This window comes from Clinocottus analis, unplaced genomic scaffold (assembly GCF_023055335.1).
Source record: "Clinocottus analis isolate CAN_PGR_092001 unplaced genomic scaffold, fCliAna1.0.p SCAF_15, whole genome shotgun sequence".
NCBI lineage: Eukaryota > Metazoa > Chordata > Actinopteri > Perciformes > Cottidae > Clinocottus > Clinocottus analis.
The window spans coordinates 1,505,825-1,523,350 of NW_027175876.1; the positions used below are offsets into that span (position 1 = coordinate 1,505,825).

The window sequence follows — 17,526 nt, forward strand, 5'->3', positions numbered from 1 at the left end:
GTTTACCGTCGCTGCTTGTGGACGTGCAGCAGCTCACTGTGTTTATCGCTGGGTCATGTGTGTGTGTTCCTGATTTTCCTGTCCAAGCACTCGCCCATGTGTGTGAATTAGGAGGCAATTAATTTGCTTGTGTTTATTTCCCCAAAGACACTCGCCTCTAAACACAATGCACACTCTGTGCTACTTTGTGTGTGTGTGTGTGTGCTTGTGTGTGTGCGGGGGCTTTGGTTTGTTTTAAGACTTCACACTTCTGCTTGTGTTGTTTGCAGAAGTGGATCGAGGGTCTGAGGTCTGTGATTCACAACTTTAAGGCCAACAACGTCTGTCCGATGACCTGCCTCAAGAAACAGTGCGTAGTAATGCTACACAATCTTTTTCTCTACGTAGTTCTGGAAAAATCGGACATTTCTCACTAACGTGCTTTTTTTTTAAAATTCCTCTCTCTCCTGTAGTTGGATGAGAATGTGCTTCCAGACCAATGTGAATGCCAAGATTCCTGTGAGAGGGTAAGTGGAAACGAATGAGACGTTTGGTTAACCGCGAGCTGAAGGATGTCTGCAATCAATTGTCGTACAAATGATATGCAGACATTTTAAAATGACGAGAAAAAAAAGAAAGAAATGCTAATTAGGGGCGTTTCCATCAGCGAATAAAATCTGCTACAGCGTAGTTTGGTCAGAAGTTGGCACTATGAGCTCCAGATGGCTGTAGAGAAGAAGTTACCGACATAAATCACCTTTTAAACCAATTGAAACAACTTCCTGAAAACCGTTTTTCGTCCTAGATTGCCAATTTTTCCCATGTTTCATGGCTGTAAATGAAGAAAAATGTCGATCCAAAAAGACGCTGATAGCAGGAACAGCTGATCAGTCATGCAAACTGAATGTTTGTTCACTCTTAAATTATCTCACTTCACTCTTCTTCATCTTTCTTCTTCTCTGGTTTTACAGCATCACTCGAACGTTTGCGTCGGGAAAAACGGAGAAGGGGATCTTCCAGGCTCTGAAGGACCTCGGCCTTCCGAGTGGAAAGGTCAGACATGGCGGTCGGACGGATAACATGTGGCACTCGGAGCCGTACGTCCGTTTAGCTCTCGCCTTAACCGACTCGCTTCTCGCCCGCAGAACGATGAGATCGAACCGTCGGATTTCACCTACGACATTTTCTACGCGCTCACGCAGAAGATCTGCCCTCGCACGGACATCGAGGAACTCTTCAAGAACATGTAAGTGTCCTCATTTTGTTTTTACGGCATTGTGAACAGATTGCATACCTCAAAGTGAATACTAGAACGTGATGAACCCTCTTAACAGGAGCACCCCGTGCCCACGTACAGACAGCAATGACTGTTGAAATATCCCTGAAGTGTGTGAGCGACTCCATCTTGTTGGAGACAGTCAGAACAAATGTTTCTGCGCCTGCTGCACTAACAATGTCTGAACAGCCTAACCCGCTTCCACGGTTCAACATTAATAACAAGGGGACGATTAACATGTTATTAGTAAGCGTGTAACATTGTATGATCCTCTTTTTTCCAAAGACTGCTTGCTGATTTTTATCTGATGGACTGTGTGAGTGACTGAGGGGGATGTCTAGTGTTTTTTTTTCTTCCAAAAAGAGGCATAACATTGTTTTGTTTTTTCTTCTTCTAATTAATTCCTTTGCAGCAATGGGAACAAAACTGATTATTTAACTGTAGACCAGTTAGTCAGCTTTCTGAATGAAGTAAGCTCTTTATTATTCATTAACTTCTCTGTGTGTCGCTTGCTCGCGCCCCCCCCCCTCTCTGCAACTCCCCCCATCCCCTCCATCCTCCTCCCTCCTGCTCTGGGAAGAAGTTGCCCTCTGGCCCGGACTGGACATCAGCCGACCCTCATTAAAAGTCAATTAACGAGGTGTACAAAGTATTTAACCTCCAAGTCAACCTGCAAGGGCAACTTCCACCAGCTCCCCTATTCTGCATTGCCGCCCCCCCTCCCTTCCCCCTCCTCCCTTGTTCTTCCATACCTCCTTGTGTCTGATTGGTGTTGGGAGGTGGAGGCCCCTCCTCCCCCGTCCTGTTGCTTCCCGCTCTGCTCGGCTCGTCTCGTTTCCTGCCCTCCGTCCGCGTCGTCTTGTTTTCCGTGGCCGTGCTCTTCCGTTCTGGATGAACGTACCTGCTTCTGGTTCGACGGAGCCAAAAAAAAAGCTTCAGTTTGATGAATTCCATAAGTGGCTTTTGTGGGCGGGCACTGGCATCATAATGTTGTTGTTGTTTTTCGCTAAAGTAGAGCTGCCTTTCCGACTTCCTCGCTTTTAAGCAGATCACTGCACCTGTTAGTGTGGCTCACCGCTTCCCCTTCCACGTCTCATAATTACATTTTGTCTGTGAAATCCTGTTTATACCCACAAGTGCTCCCCATTCAAGACCGCAGTAGACATAAAAAATCCACTGTTTTTTACTTTATTACACAAAATGAGGTAATTGCAGTTCTTGAAATGACTGTTTTGTAGTTGTCCCCCCCAGGCCTGTGTGCGTCAGTGGATGTGTTGTGTCCCGGATGAGGTGTGTGTGTGTTGACGATACGTCTGTGGGTAAATGTTGCTCCTCAGAACCAGCGTGACCCGAGGTTAAATGAGATCCTGTTCCCGTTCTACGACCCCAAGAGAGCCATGCAGATCATCGATAAATACGAGCGGGATGACGAGCTGAAGAAGAAAGGTAGAGAGATCTCTTAGGCTGCGCTGCCACCTGCAGGCGTAGCTCTGCAACTACATATGTTGCATCAGGTTGTCTGCAAAGTTCTGCGTCTGGTTTTCCCTGTTCCCGTCATCACGACCAAGAGTTTACCGCTAGTGTGACTGCTTATGATTACGATTACATTATTATTCAAAGAGATATGTTTATTATCATGTACAAACTAGCTAAAAAGGGTCACGAGAGTTTCTTTAATGTTTGATAAAAGCCATTCATGTTCGCCTCAGCATGTGTAAGCGATCCAAATATCCTGGAAGAATCCTTTGAACTAGCTTTCTGTCTGCCTTTCTGGCCGCCGCCAATTATTCTAATAGGATAAAGAATATTAATATTTACCCTCAATTGACTTTGCCCCCCTTTGTTCTTTCACAGGCTGCATGTCCAGCGACGGGTTCTGCCGGTACCTGATGTCAGATGAAAACGCTCCAGTTTTCTTGGATCGGCTGGAGCTGTACCAGGAAATGGAGCAGCCTCTGGCCCACTACTTCATCAGCTCCTCCCACAACACTTACCTGACAGGCCGACAGTTCGGAGGAAAGTCTTCAGTAGAGATGTACCGGCAGGTGCTGCTGTCCGGATGCAGGTGGGTTAATAATGTGTGTGGCTACAAACACACACATGGGTAACGGCGATAGTAAAACTTATCACGTGTGCATCATCAGCGGACCGCTGCAATGCATGAACGCTTTGTGTTTGCTTTCCATCCGGGCAGATGTGTGGAGCTGGACTGCTGGGACGGGAAAGGAGAGGACCAGGAGCCCATTATCACTCATGGCAAAGCCATGTGCACAGACATCCTGTTCAAGGTGAACACACACACACAAGCCTTTTTCTGGCTGCTTCAATACCTTTGCATGAGGTGTGTCTGCCCCCTTGTGTTGGGAGTGTGACATTGCATCTATTACAGCTTTGTCCACTTCCTTAATGTTTCCTCTTCTCCTTGTTCCCTCTTCCAACAGGATGTCATACAAGCCATCAAAGAGACAGCATTCGTGACCTCAGACTATCCTGTTATTTTGTCCTTTGAAAACCATTGCAGGTGTGTGTGCTTAATTAGTAATAAGCAAGGGTGTCCACGCATATATTTTCAGCTATTTGTATTAAAGTCGTGGACTCGATGCATTCTGTGTGTCTTACCAGTAAACCACAGCAGTACAAGATGGCCAAGTATTGTGAGGAGACCTTTGGCGAGTTCCTCCTCAAGCAGCCTCTGGAAAACTACCCGGTAAGTTCTCTCTCTGGTTCACAGCGTCTCTCAGCGTTGACTGAGTTTGGATGATGGCGCTCTACATTTAAGATGTGTGATTATGTTCCTAACGGCAGATTGAGTCGGGGCGGCCCTTACCCTCTCCAAACGACCTCAAACGCAAAATCCTCATCAAAAACAAACGCTTGAAACCTGAAGTTGAACAGAGTACGTAATCAACTCAGTCTGTTGAATAGTTCATTCTTATAATGTGGTTTACTGGTTTAATGTGTGTGTGTGTGTGTGTGTGTGTGTGTGTCGTACAGAGCAGCTAGAGGCCTTTAAGAAACACATGGAGGCAGGAGAGACCAACACCCCCGCCATCATTATGGGAGAGGAGACTGAAGAGGACACAGAGAACGGTCAGCTTAATGAGTGTGTGTGTGTTGACATGTTAAAGGGAAAGCAATAGATTTATCAATAGACAATTGGGTATTTGTGTGTGTGTGTGTGTGTGTGTGTTGTAGGAGAGAAGGAGGCGGATTTGAATTCAGAGGCCCCCAGCAGTCTGTCGGAGGCGCCCACTGAGAAATTGACCAACAGTGTTTCTCAGAGTAACGCAGACAGCACGACGAAAGAAGAACACAACAACGGCATCAAGAAGGTGAGTTGTCTCAGGCCGCCGTTAGATCTCACTGAGCAGACGGGAGACTCAGAAATGGATCCTTCAGTGTCTTTACCTACATTTAGTGGTATAAAGTACAGTATGTTTTGTGCCAATTATTCCCAGTACACATTGCTGCAAAACTCTCAAACTTGTAAGACTTCAAAAGGAAAAAATCCAAAACATGCAACATGAGTACAAACTATAAAGATAACATAAAAATGATGTGTACATTCAAATCAATATGCATTGACATGAATGTAACATATTGTATATGTGGCCAAAAAAAGCTAAATGAAATTAAAAAGAGAAAATTACGCGAGTAAGAATCGTCTGAAATGTCTTTTTCTAAAACCACAATGTTTAATTTTTAGGAATTACACTCCGTTTCTCCGTCATTTAAGAAGTGAAGTTCTAAATCTTTGTGTTTGTTTTTAGGGCCCTGACGATGAAGTGACCGAGATATCTGAAGTCACAGAAGCAACAGACGTCACGGACATCTCAGAAGCGTCCGACCAAGACAACAACAAGAAGGCGAGCGCGCGACTGACAATAAACACGTCTCGTACGGAGTTAATGCATCGGAGCGATCCAGTTTGACGTTAACGTGTGAACGTGTGTTTGTTCCTCCCCGTGCAGGCTGCGGAAGAGGCCGAGGACTCTGAAGAGGCTCTGATCGCTCAGTACACTTACGTAGGAGCCACCACCAACATCCACCCGTGGCTCTCGGCGATGGTCAACTACGCACAGCCCGTCAAGTTCCAGAGTTTCGATGTGGCAGAGGGTGAGCTCTGACGTCCTGCTGCTGTGTTTCTGCTTCCTGTTCATGAATACATGGATGATGTGGGACCGACCTATTCATTTAGCATCTTTTGTGCGCGTCTCATTCCCCTTTTTCTCTGTCTTTCAGACCGGAACATTCACCATAACATGTCATCTTTTAACGAGTCCGTCGGTCTCGGCTATCTGAAGACCAACGCCATAGAGTTCGTCAAGTATCCTTTGTGCGCCAAGACAAAAGCTGTGCTGCGTTCATCTGAACAGGAGAATACAATTTACACTACATTGTTATTTAATTAGCATCCTGTTTCTAGCATAATACAAAAGGCAGCCATGCTACTGTGATCTTAACACGGTTACAGGTCACATAACAGCTTTGGTTACCAACTCCTGGAGGTAAATATGTGGTTGTTTAGCTGCTAAACGCTCCACTAAGTCAACCTGCTAGCCGCTAGCTGCGTTTGCAGAGCAGATGGCGTGTAGAGGAACTGCTGATTTGATGATAATCCTCTGTGGGTTCATCTCTACAAGCGGGTTTCCCTTATGCATGTTGCCATTTGACAAATTAGTTTATAGCTTTAATCAACAACTTGGATGTTTTGTTATGATCACCGCTCCCTCGACGTCCACGACTCTTCACTGGAGCACAGTTGTGAAGCTACTTGTTTGTAGCCGCATACATTTAGAGTTTTAATAGATTGAGGTCATCTAAATGAATGGCGGTCAGATCTGATGTTTTTTAGCCATATTTGTTTCCACTCTGCTTTTGGAAAAAGCACAGCAGGCCTCTTGAGGCCAATGTGCCTTGACCTGACACCAACATTCACACAAACGTTGCCTCCCTCTCTCTCTCTCGTGGGACTGCTTGACCCAAGCTGTTCACACTAAAAATAGTCCTGTGTGGAACGCACATGCTCTCCTCTCCGTCTCTTTTCCACATTTTCCTGAGCGCCAGTGCAGCTACAACAAGCGTCAGATGAGCCGTATCTACCCCAAAGGGGGCCGGGTGGACTCCAGTAATTACATGCCTCAGATCTTCTGGAACGCGGGCTGCCAGATGGTCTCGCTCAACTTTCAGACCCCAGGTACCACACGGCACACAACATGGGACCTCTGACCTCAAACACACCCACATCAAGCACTCCACATGCAGCAGAAACATGTCACACGCACACTTGCATACACATCTGCAAGCACCCCCATTAACCTCCTGATCTAAGCATGCAGCGAACCGGTGACCTCACTTATTCATACGTCACACTGAAAGCATCTAGATGCTAATGTTGAGGTCTAAATGAACACGCCCACTAATCAACAAGCTACACCCCCCAAAACACAAGTGGAAAATAATGAGGACATGCTGATAGCATATAGTACTAGCATGGATAGTATATTTGCAAACCTTAGGCCAAGGTTTACACATATATTTCACCGTTACAATGTAATGGATGCAAAATGAACACATTAAGATCTCTGGACTGGACTCATTTAGGTTAACTGCGTCTTTAAATAAAAGTATTTCTTGCCACATTGGTGGTAATGTTGCCATATTGTGGCATAAAAAGCAAAGTCTCGCGCACACACACACCTGTGGAGACATAACAAATGTAGTTTCTAGTCTCTGCAAATAATTTGCATGTAATTTTGCAGCATCAGGTTATGCATGCATGAAACAGAGCAGGTGCACACACACACACACACCTCCTACTCCGCTTCATCTATCTTTCTCTCTGATTATCTCCGTTATGCACACACAAACTCGAATGTGACACACACACACCTCTCTACTGTGAGTGATGCCTGTTGGAAAACAGCTGCTGCCCCATGGCCAGAGGCGAACGCGGGCGACCATATGGCCTGCTGGGAGATGAGCATGTGCGAGCCTGGAGGCAGGAGGGGGGGAATGACACTAGAGGAGGAGCTTCTGTGATGGCGGCGGTTAAGTTATGAGGGAGGACGCGGGGGAGACATGTAACTGTGTTAAGTTGTGATATCCGTGTGAGTATTTCTAAACACTTCTCTCTCTCTCTCTCTCTCTCTCTCTCTCTCTCTCTCTCTCTCAGATCTGGCCATGCAGTTGAACCAGGGAAAGTTTGAGTACAACGGCTCTTGCGGGTGAGCGCAGTCTTTAGCTCGTTTCCATCCCTCCGTTCTTCCGAAAAAGCTAATCAATTAAAGCTTTGTCACATCTCATTAGTGGTTGCCAGAGGAGACCGTATCTACTGTCTGCCGTGAGAGCCAATGAGTGCTTCAGGCGGGGGGGGGAAGCGAGTTGCTCTTAACCGCCTCCGAGGCGCTCTGCAGTCATCCATCTCTTCCTCTCTCCGTCCCACGGCTCTAATACCGTCCCCGAGGGCAGAGATTTTTTACTGCTAATGCTGGAAATCTCATATGTGGGAAGATCTGGGCTCGTGTAGACACCCATCATCACTAATACCACTCAGCTGGGCCCGGGGTTACCACACACACACACACACACACACACACGCTCCCACGCACAAAAGCCTCAGTACCTTCTCATGCTGCACATATCCTCACTCCTGATATTGTTGGAGCTTAAGTGAAGTATTGTATTTAATTATTAGGATTATGTATTTAACAACATGAGTTGATCCAACAGAGCCGATTGTTGTTAGTGCTTTTTCCTTATTCATCTTCTGTATGTGTGTGTGTGTGTGTGTGTGTGTGTGTGTGTGTGTACGTGTGTGTGTACATCAGGTACCTGCTGAAGCCCGACTTCATGCGGCGGTCAGACAGGATGTTTGACCCGTTCTCAGAGACGCCCGTGGACGGAGTCATCGCTGCGACCTGCAGCGTACAGGTGAGGTCACCCTGAAAATGTAAAAATATATAAATGTAAAGAAACCCCACAGTGATGTATCTTTACTTTAGTAGATGGCGCTTGATTGTACCTCATAGAAAAGATCCTCATCATGCCGTCCTCCTCTTTACTTCAGGTGTTCTCAGGACAGTTCCTGTCGGACAAGAAGATCGGCACGTACGTGGAGGTGGACATGTACGGGCTGCCGACGGACACCATCCGCAAGGAGTTTCGCACGCGCATGGTGATGAACAACGGACTGAACCCCGCCTACAACGAGGAGCCCTTTGTTTTCAGAAAGGTAGCGAGGAGGACGGGGAGGAGGAGATAACAGAATACAGTGAGGCAAAACAAATGTGCTGCACTTATTTGAATGCCGTCTGCGTTGCGAAGAAAGCTGCGGTAGTTGGAACAGCAGGAGGGAGGAAGGGAAGAAAAGGGAGAGGAGAGGAGGACGGCCGTGATGTGAATTCGAAGAGAAGGTTCTCGTGGCGATGGAAGCCGCCCACTTGGTTGTTGAAAATCTAGAAAAGACTTCAACTGCGGGAAGTGATCATTCGCAGAATATCACCTATACAACCTAAATAGACGGGGCGACGACGAGGCGTCTTGTTTGCCTGTTTTTTTTGGTTTGCAGAGAAGAAACAAATGGGGGGCGGGGGATGAAGGAGAGAATAAAAGGAGAGAGATTAGAGATAAAAGGAGCGAAAGAAAGAGAAAGAAATGTGTGTGCAATAGTGCTGCGCTCAGCAGAATGAGGAGTCTCTCAGCCATGACTGTGACTCCAGCTTCCTAACACACACCATCAATCACAGCCTGCCGCAGTGCTGCTCTGCGCGCACACACACACACACACACACACACACACACACAGTGCTATCAGAGGGGCATCACAAGCAGAGCTGCTGGCAAGGCTCGTTTCTCACATCTTTACATGCACTCAAAGAGACACAAATGCCCTCAGATGTGCTGCCACACCTTTTTTTGCGTTGCGTGCATACACACGACGCTGTCAAGATGAGTCAGAGCGAACAACACACACACACACCCACGGCGCTCGCTCGCGGTACGTCAGCCATCAGCCGGTCAACGGTTTGCGTAAGCGCGGCCGCTTCCCGCCCATTCATCTCTCGTGAGTATTCTCCGGGTCTTATCGCGTACCTTCCTCTTCGTCTTGGTATTAATCACCCTCTTTCTCGTCGTTCACTTATCTCCACACACACACACACACACACACGGCCAGTTGAGACTCTTCTCTCCGGTGCACACAAGCTCATTCAAAGACACACACACATGATTTACTCTACTAACGGTGGAGATGGCCTTGTCAGTAGTCGGCTATGTCGTGTGCTATCGTTTTCCCTGTATCCCTGTGACCGTCCCCCTGATGGCGTCTCCTGCAGCTTCATCCTTGACCTTCTGACGCCGTTAGCTCGAAAGAGAAACCATTTTACTGCAACGGCCGTGAAGTAGTTTGTTGTTTATCATCAGAGCGGTTCAGCAGCGTTGCTGTAAGGAGACTTCCCACAGGGCTGCTGATGACCTACTCCTCTTAACCAGGATTTTTATTTCCTCTTGCACCTTGTCGTGTCCTGTTCCTCAACCCACCTTCTCCTCCCTCCTTCCTTCCTCCCTCCTAGGTGATCTTACCTGACTTGGCGGTGCTGCGCATCGGCGTCTACGACGACAACAACAAGCTGATTGGCCAGCGCCTCTTGCCTCTGGACGGCCTGCAGGCCGGCTACCGCCACATCTCGCTGAGGAACGAGGGCAACAAGCCGCTGTCGTTGCCCACCATCTTCTGCCAAATCATCCTCAAGACCTACGTGCCCGATGGCTTCGGAGGTGAGGCGAGCACAATAATTACAAAACTTTGTGTCTGTTGCTGTTTGTTCTACGATGTCTCAACGCCGAAATACAAGTTTGCTTCATACCGACATTTTGTTTATTCATAAGCGATAATGAAGTTGTTTCTGTAGCCTGTAGGGAGGAGAGGGAAGAAGAAAAAGGCAAGCAAGGCAACTCTCTCTCCCTCTCTCTCTCTCTCAGCCTTGGGTTGAGCATTCAGAGTAATGGCGTGGTGCAAATGATGATGACAGTGAATCTGCAGTAATAGACAGTTTAAAACAAGCACAAGCATACGAATGAGTAGGACAATTGGAGTCGTCGTTAAATAAAGCCAAAGGGCTCGCGCTGAGGAACCATTACTGTAACCATTAGCTTTCTTCCATGAGATCTGCTGCCAGAATCGCTTCCCCGCCAAACGCACGGCGCTGTATTAGCAGCTCAGAAATAATCCATCTCTCAGAAACAGTTTCATTAAACCCGGTTAGACGCAACCCCGGGGCCAGTTCCACGAGTCCTCTCTCAGCATAATGAAGCCGCAATTAATCATGCAGGAGGAGGACAGCTTCTGTGATAGCGCTTTAGATCTGTTGGAGCAGAGTGACATTAAAGATAACGCTCTTTGTTTACTACCTTTTCTAAGTCTCATTTTGGTTACTCTCGTCAAAATATTACCAGACATAGCTCCGAAAAAGAGTTCCTTAACTATGGAGTATATATATTTGGACATTATCTTATCAAACATGTGGCAAAGAAACAATCTCTCAACCCCGCCGTTATTATTCATCAATGAATCTTTTCTTTGTTTTTTGTGCATTTTCAGCCATCGTGGACGCGCTATCGGACCCAAAGAAGTTCTTGACTATAGCCGAAAAGAGAGCGGACCAGATGAAGGCGTTGGGGATCGACACGGTACACATGAACGCTCACCACCAGCTCCATACTGGTTTAAAGATATGTTTACTGGTTGACTGGGTCTGGTCGGACCCAGAAGGAATTAAACTTCTGTGGCTCTTTTGATTCAACATTGAGCAGCTATTAAGGGAGCAACAGGCAGGTGGACACCAGCAGTGACCTACGCTAGTTAAGCTAGCAGTTAACGTCTGCTAGCGCTTCACGTCTGTACAATAGATAAAACACAGGGAAAAACAAATCTCCCTCAAAAAGCATGAACTTGTATTTGTCCGACCGGCCATTTTTTTTTACCTCCATTACGTCTGCAGCCATACAAAACTTACCAGCTAAGTCTATAATTTCCTTTTTGTAGAACGACATCGCAGACGTTCCCAGCGGAAGCTCCAAGAACGACAAGAAGGGGAAGGGCAAAGGAGACACGGTGAAGACCAGCGTGACACCGCAGGCCAGCTCGGACATGGCCCAGACCTCCAACTCTGCTCAGAACAACACGGCAGAAACCAAGAAGGGTAAAAACACACACACTTAAAAACATATGCATTTTAAAAACACATAACATTCGTACACAGAGTCAAACTTCACTTTTCTCTGCTGTTTCAGATAATGCACTCGTGCCTAATGTCAGCATTGATGACTTAAAACTGATGAAGGTATGTGAACAAACACGAAAACTTACCTGCAGCTCAAGCCTGTGAGACATCGTACAAGAAGAGTGAAAGCATTACCTTTGGAAGAAACAAATGCTGCATTATTTACTCATAATTCATTTTAAGTACCAAGAATGTATGCTTTTATCAGGTTACTATGAATATATACAAGTATTTATCAGAGTTATAGCTATAGGTAAAATATGCGTAGGGTGAAAGTGTAATGTTATCATACCAAAGTACCAGGATAGTGTTAGCATCACATAGCTATGATAGCATTACAAGCACCTAATACTGCACTGTTTCTTTGCAATTTATTATTTTTGTTAAAATAAAACTATCTAATCCCCCCAACGATCTCATAATTACCTCATAAAATATCCGCTGTACTAAATACTGATTATTGTGCCAAAAAAGACTCTTCTCAACATGAACTGAACAGGATCAATGACGCCTTCCTCTCTCCCGCTGCAGACGTACCTTAAACTGATTAAGAAGCAACAGAAGGAGCTCGCCACGTTAAAGAAGAAGCAGTCAAAGGTTGGTGATGGTTTCAGTGTTTGTTGCTGCTCATTGATGCTCAGACGGACGAGGAGGAGAGCGCGGGCGGCCGGCGCCTCCTTTCATCTTCCCTTGACCACTGCGTCCTCATTGTCTCTCCTGCTTACCAAATCCGTTCATTACAAAACGTGCGTAAATGCGGCCACATAATTAACGATTTGTTAGAAATTAGACTTGCTAAAGTTGCTTTTTTCCTTTGACCACAGCTCAGCATAGAGACCATGGCGGGTGCTGGCTCAATAATTAGCATAGCATTAAGTCCTATTGCGTAACCCATGTATAATAGCACCAGCCTCCATCTGTTGACTGGATGAAGACGTCTGCTGGTTCATTACTTGTAGACGTTATCGATATTTTTGAGCTAATCATAGTCTGTTTTGTCGTGTTGAACATGTTTTAAGCTTGATTCTCATACTTGTTTATGCACGAGGTTGATATAGTTTGGGTAAAGGTTAGAACTGCCTTTCCACAGTGTGAATAAACTAATAAATGTTCTTTTTCTTATCTTCAATTAGGATCAAACTGCCATGCAGAAAGCCCACTGCAGCCAGGTGGACAAGCTGATCTCTCAGCACGAAAAGGAGAAGACGACTCTGGAGAAACTGTTGGAGAAAGCCATCAAGAAACGAGGGTAATGAAAAATTAAAGAAAGAGAAATTAATCGGTATCGTAAGTCACATATTCATCCTGCTCAATTTCAAGAACATCCTTTTACAAAAGCTTTTATAAAACCCCAAATGGCCTTTTTAGCGTGTGATCCAGAGAGGAGCGTCTCTTTAAACGCACGTCATCACTTTAATGCATCTGCTGTTTTCCTCACAGAGAAAACAACTGCCAAGAGCTGAAGAAAGAGACCGAGGACAAGATCCAAACGCTGACCGCCGACCACAAAGTCAAGGTGACGCACACGGTCACCACCTGTGAGGGCCGACCCGTAACCTTTAGACGTGCGCCTGTAACGTCCCGTTTGTGTGTCTGTGTGTGTGTGTTGCAGGTGAAGGAGATCACGGCGCAGCACACCAAAGAGTGGTCCGAGTTGCTGAGCAGTCACAGCAGCGAGGAGCAGGAGATGAAGGACAGCCACGTCACGCAGCAGTGCGAACACCTCAAGAAGCTCCTGACCACCGTCCAGGAGCAGCAGACGCTGCAGCTGAAACTCATCCACGAGCGGTGAGCGTCACACACACACACACACACACATATACACACACACACACAGTCTACATCCATGTGTTACAGGGGTCCAGATATTTTTTTTTTCCTTCCACAATCGTAGGCAGAGCAAAGAGATGCGCGCCAACCAGGCCAAGATGTCCATGGAAAACAGTAAAGCCATCAGCCAGGACAAGTCCATCAAAAACAAGGCGGAGAGAGAGAGGTGGGTACGCACGTATGTACGCTGAAGTCGCTCGGCGGGAGGTCGACTCGTTGGTCGCACTCGTAACGCTCTTTTGTGCCGTTTCAGGAGAGTACGAGAGTTAAACAGCAGCAACACCAAGAAGTTCCTGGACGAGAGGAAGAGGGTGGGTCGCGTTTTAATGCACTTTTTTAAAGATTTTCCGATCTTTAACGCGTGATAGATTGTCCTGCTGCATTATTGTTTAATATTTTGCCCCCTGGGGGTCTTGCAGCTGGCCATGAAGCATCAGAAGGAGCTGGAGCAGCTACAGAAAAACCAGCGAGAGCAGTCGGAGAAACTGGAGAAGTTCAACGAGCAGGTAGGACGAATGCAAGAAACCGAACATCACGGCCGATAAACTGCATGTTTTAGAAGAAACTACACGAAGGTAACAGAGCGTGTCCGCCATCACGCTGCCCGCCGGTGTCCATCGCGACTGCTAATAGATGTTCAACCCGCAGTATTTATTATGAGAGCCGCTTCCTGCGTGAACCAGAGCATCCAGCAGTTTATGGTCCTTTCAGCTCCACTGGGTTTTTAAGTCCAAAACCGGGGGGACTAATGTGATTCCTTCCCCCGATAATGGCCGCACTCTGTCATCTGTGATGTAGACTGTAAATAGTTTAAGCAGGAAGTGTTCCACATAGCTGGTCAGGATCGCCTCAGGAGACTCCGTGTTGCTCCCAAAGAAGAAGAAGTCTCTTTCATCCAGTAGAACAACTTCACGTATTGAAGTATTTACTCAGTAACTGGCATTAAATGTAAATGTTCACTTGGCGTGTGAAGGTCTCGTATCTCCATCTGTACATGTTATTTTACCACCTGCCACGCTCCATCACCTGTATGCACATATTCATTTATTTTTAATGTGATTTGCTTGTTTTTTTCCCCCTCCCGGCACAGCTTTTGAAATCACACCACGCAAACAAACAGGTTCAAGGTAGGCATCTCATCTCACTCGACTCTACCTCTGACACCTTTGTTTCCCTCCTTTCTTCCCCTCATATCATCAGTTTTCTGCTGAGCTTGTTTAAAATCTGTATTTTAAATAACCTCTGTGAGCATTCTTCAAGCGATAAAACAGAAATTAAGTGATTCAGATCATCATCATCATCATCATCATCTGCTTTCATAGTTTTGTGACAGAGTCCCACTTTCCTACCAACAATGTAGCTTATACATCACCTGTGGAAATATGCAATGGAAATGAAGCAATGCACCACTTTAGGAGTTAAAAAGGCAACGATATGAATGCTAATCCACGTCCCTGAAGCTCAAACCTGCACGCGTCAAAACGTGGCGACGAAAGACAAAACGCCGTCTCGTCTCAGTGTGGTTTTTTTCTTCCCCCCCGTCTCCTCGAAGGCCAAGGACATGCAGCAGATGGTGAAGTTGGAGGAGGAGATGGACCGCAGACCTGCCACGGTGGTGTGAGCGAATGAGACCAACACACACACACACACACACACACCGCCGCTGATAGCCCCTATACAACCCAGAGACATTAACCCGGCCTCCATCACTATCTCTGTTCTTTTCTGTCATTCTCACACACAAACACACACACACACACACACACACACACAGTAGCCCCTCTGCACTTTTACCCCACGCACTTCCTTTATGCCACTGAGCCGCTGGGGCTCACCATGTTTGTCAGAGGGTCTAACCACTGGGAGAGAGAGAGGAAGGGAGGAAGAGAGAGAGTCGGATGCATCCCCCCTCCTCCACTGGATCTAGATTTTCTTTCACCTTTAATGTTCTTTGCATCCTTCGGGGACACACACACACATTACACACAGAAAACACACGCACAAACTCATTCATTCACAGAAGATGGATTTCCATTTTTACTTCTTTTCTTTTTTTTATTTCTTTAAAAAAAATTTAAAAAAAGAAATCGGTACCCGATCAACCACTCCAGAGATAGTGTGTGTGTGGAAGAGGAGAGAAGAATACGTTTAGGATTTTTAATGTCATGTCAGCACAAATGATTAAAAAAAAAGCTTTGTGAAATACACTGTATGCTACACAAACACACACACACACACAGACACACACCAGTCCTGTCCGGAGCACTTTGTATGTGATAGGCCTTCATGATGTGGAACATGTAGCAGTGCACTACTGTAGGTCGTCTGTATTTCAGTAAGAATGTATTTAAAAAAAGAAAAATCACTGTATGAAGGAGCGGCAACCCCCAGTGTCACCTTTACCCACAATGCACCAAGATGTATTACTGACTTTCATGTTGTTCATGTAACGGCCGAATATATATTTATATATATTATTATATATATATATGAAAAAGGCTTATTATCTTGCTGAGTCCAAAAACTATAAAGGGATCACGATGGATAGATGTTTGCTGTTATTATGGCCGCTTATCCTGTCAAAGTTTTGTTTTTATTACTGAGGAAATACCCGAGAGATTGTGTAACTGCAGTCCTGAAACTTTTACTTGAAAGTAACACGTGTAACATTCGTTCAAAGTCATTTTGGGCTCAAAATCATGTATACTATGCAACTAAAACACACAAAAAACACATGATTCCCTCAAAGTTAAACCGAAAAAAAGAGAATCAGTGACAATTTTACAGCAATACTGACAAAATGTGGTTGCTTTTTTATTTTTAATTCACTTCAAGAAGCAGTGACACGAGTTTCCAACCTAATTGAAAACCCGACGACGTGATAAAGGGAACATCTAGGAGTAACTTAAAGGGTTAAGACGGACTAAATTAAACTTTTATTGCATTATGGGTGATCAAAATGACGTCGTGTCGATAGCCGACCGGCTCGTCTCCGAGCCGCCCTCGTCCGGTCGGCGGCGTCGTTAAAGACGCCGTCTGAAGCGAAGCGCTCCCTTTAATAGCTTCTTGACTGCACGACCGCGACCCTCAGAGCTCGTAAACGCTCGCCGTTCCCCCGCCGCTCGCCTTCGGGGTCAAGGGGGGGGGGGGGGGGGGTGTGACTGAATAATAACATGTGGAAAGCCCGAGACGCTTTCCACTCACTTGAGAAGCACTGTTGTGCACACTGCCGGACGAAGAAGCCACAGCAGAGACACACGTGGGAGTGAAGTACTACTATGAAGTATTCCTGTGGGTATTTGTACACGTATGATTAGCCAGGCTTCACGTCGCATGGCACGCCACTAACAAAACAACGACCACAAGTCATGACGGTGATATAAAAAGACGTTCCGGGGGAAGAAGCACCTCGAGGCGTTTTGGCCTTGTTGTAGTTTTCTGGATTATTCTGCTGTAACACTTAAAGGGGGGACGGGATGTTCTTGTATATACTGGAATGTATGTAGTATAATTTACTTTTTTGACCAATTGTGTTCAGTCACAAGGGCTCATGGAGAGAGCGAGAGAGAGAGCGAGAGAGAGAGAGAGAGAGGGAGGGTCTGTTGGATGTTCGGGGGAAAAGACATTTATCAAACCACCGGGTTTCCGTCTTTGTTCTATTCGTCCGTTGTTGTTTTTTTGCCCTTCCTGCACCACAACACACAGGATGAAGCTCCACCACATATCTAGAGCAGAGAGATGAAACCAGTTAAAAAAATTAATTAATTAAAAAAAAAGTGCTTTTAAATTTTATCCCATCGCTTTCTAATGTGCCACTCGGTGTCTGTTAGGATGGTAAAATTATTTTATGAATGACAAAATGCCAAATTAAGGGGTTATTTATATGAAGATATATATAAATAAATGAATATATATATTATATATAGTGTAGTTTAAGATTACTATGTTTGTTAGAGGCTTTTTTTTTTTGCACTAGTTGAATGTTTCCGTTGTAACTTTTGGCTCTAGTTTGTCCAAAAAAAAAAAAAAAGCGGATTATTTTTGCAGTGCGAGTCACCGATTTGATTTCCTCCGTTTCTACTGTGTCTCCTCTTTGTTTTCTATTTGAACTGTAGCTTGTCAACAAACCATTCTGTGCGTGTTTTTGTATTTATATTG

The 17,526-nt window shown here is 45.7% G+C and overlaps 1 protein-coding gene across 2 annotated transcripts in view; it reads left to right on the plus strand.

The window, feature by feature from the left end:
• LOC137785466 (1-phosphatidylinositol 4,5-bisphosphate phosphodiesterase beta-4-like) overlaps positions 1 to 16,535 on the plus strand; it is a 54,227-nt gene extending 37,692 nt beyond the window's left edge. The window contains exons 8-40 of one of the 2 annotated variants that reach the window (XM_068576719.1): positions 270 to 349; positions 453 to 506; positions 951 to 1,032; positions 1,125 to 1,225; positions 1,668 to 1,725; positions 2,593 to 2,701; positions 3,110 to 3,320; positions 3,450 to 3,543; positions 3,697 to 3,776; positions 3,878 to 3,962; positions 4,061 to 4,151; positions 4,250 to 4,345; positions 4,451 to 4,587; positions 5,026 to 5,121; positions 5,227 to 5,371; positions 5,498 to 5,582; positions 6,328 to 6,452; positions 7,431 to 7,482; positions 8,086 to 8,188; positions 8,325 to 8,489; positions 9,829 to 10,033; positions 10,857 to 10,945; positions 11,301 to 11,457; positions 11,549 to 11,598; positions 12,070 to 12,135; positions 12,672 to 12,787; positions 12,979 to 13,054; positions 13,151 to 13,326; positions 13,433 to 13,534; positions 13,622 to 13,679; positions 13,788 to 13,874; positions 14,459 to 14,495; positions 14,921 to 16,535. In XM_068576719.1, the coding sequence (XP_068432820.1) occupies positions 270 to 349; positions 453 to 506; positions 951 to 1,032; positions 1,125 to 1,225; positions 1,668 to 1,725; positions 2,593 to 2,701; positions 3,110 to 3,320; positions 3,450 to 3,543; positions 3,697 to 3,776; positions 3,878 to 3,962; positions 4,061 to 4,151; positions 4,250 to 4,345; positions 4,451 to 4,587; positions 5,026 to 5,121; positions 5,227 to 5,371; positions 5,498 to 5,582; positions 6,328 to 6,452; positions 7,431 to 7,482; positions 8,086 to 8,188; positions 8,325 to 8,489; positions 9,829 to 10,033; positions 10,857 to 10,945; positions 11,301 to 11,457; positions 11,549 to 11,598; positions 12,070 to 12,135; positions 12,672 to 12,787; positions 12,979 to 13,054; positions 13,151 to 13,326; positions 13,433 to 13,534; positions 13,622 to 13,679; positions 13,788 to 13,874; positions 14,459 to 14,495; positions 14,921 to 14,997 (3,345 nt within the window). In that variant the 3' untranslated portion in view covers positions 14,998 to 16,535. The remainder of the gene's footprint in view (positions 1 to 269; positions 350 to 452; positions 507 to 950; positions 1,033 to 1,124; positions 1,226 to 1,667; positions 1,726 to 2,592; positions 2,702 to 3,109; positions 3,321 to 3,449; positions 3,544 to 3,696; positions 3,777 to 3,877; positions 3,963 to 4,060; positions 4,152 to 4,249; positions 4,346 to 4,450; positions 4,588 to 5,025; positions 5,122 to 5,226; positions 5,372 to 5,497; positions 5,583 to 6,327; positions 6,453 to 7,430; positions 7,483 to 8,085; positions 8,189 to 8,324; positions 8,490 to 9,828; positions 10,034 to 10,856; positions 10,946 to 11,300; positions 11,458 to 11,548; positions 11,599 to 12,069; positions 12,136 to 12,671; positions 12,788 to 12,978; positions 13,055 to 13,150; positions 13,327 to 13,432; positions 13,535 to 13,621; positions 13,680 to 13,787; positions 13,875 to 14,458; positions 14,496 to 14,920) is intronic. The other variant, XM_068576720.1, reaches the window with a different exon arrangement.
• Positions 16,536 to 17,526: the final 991 nt, after the last annotated feature.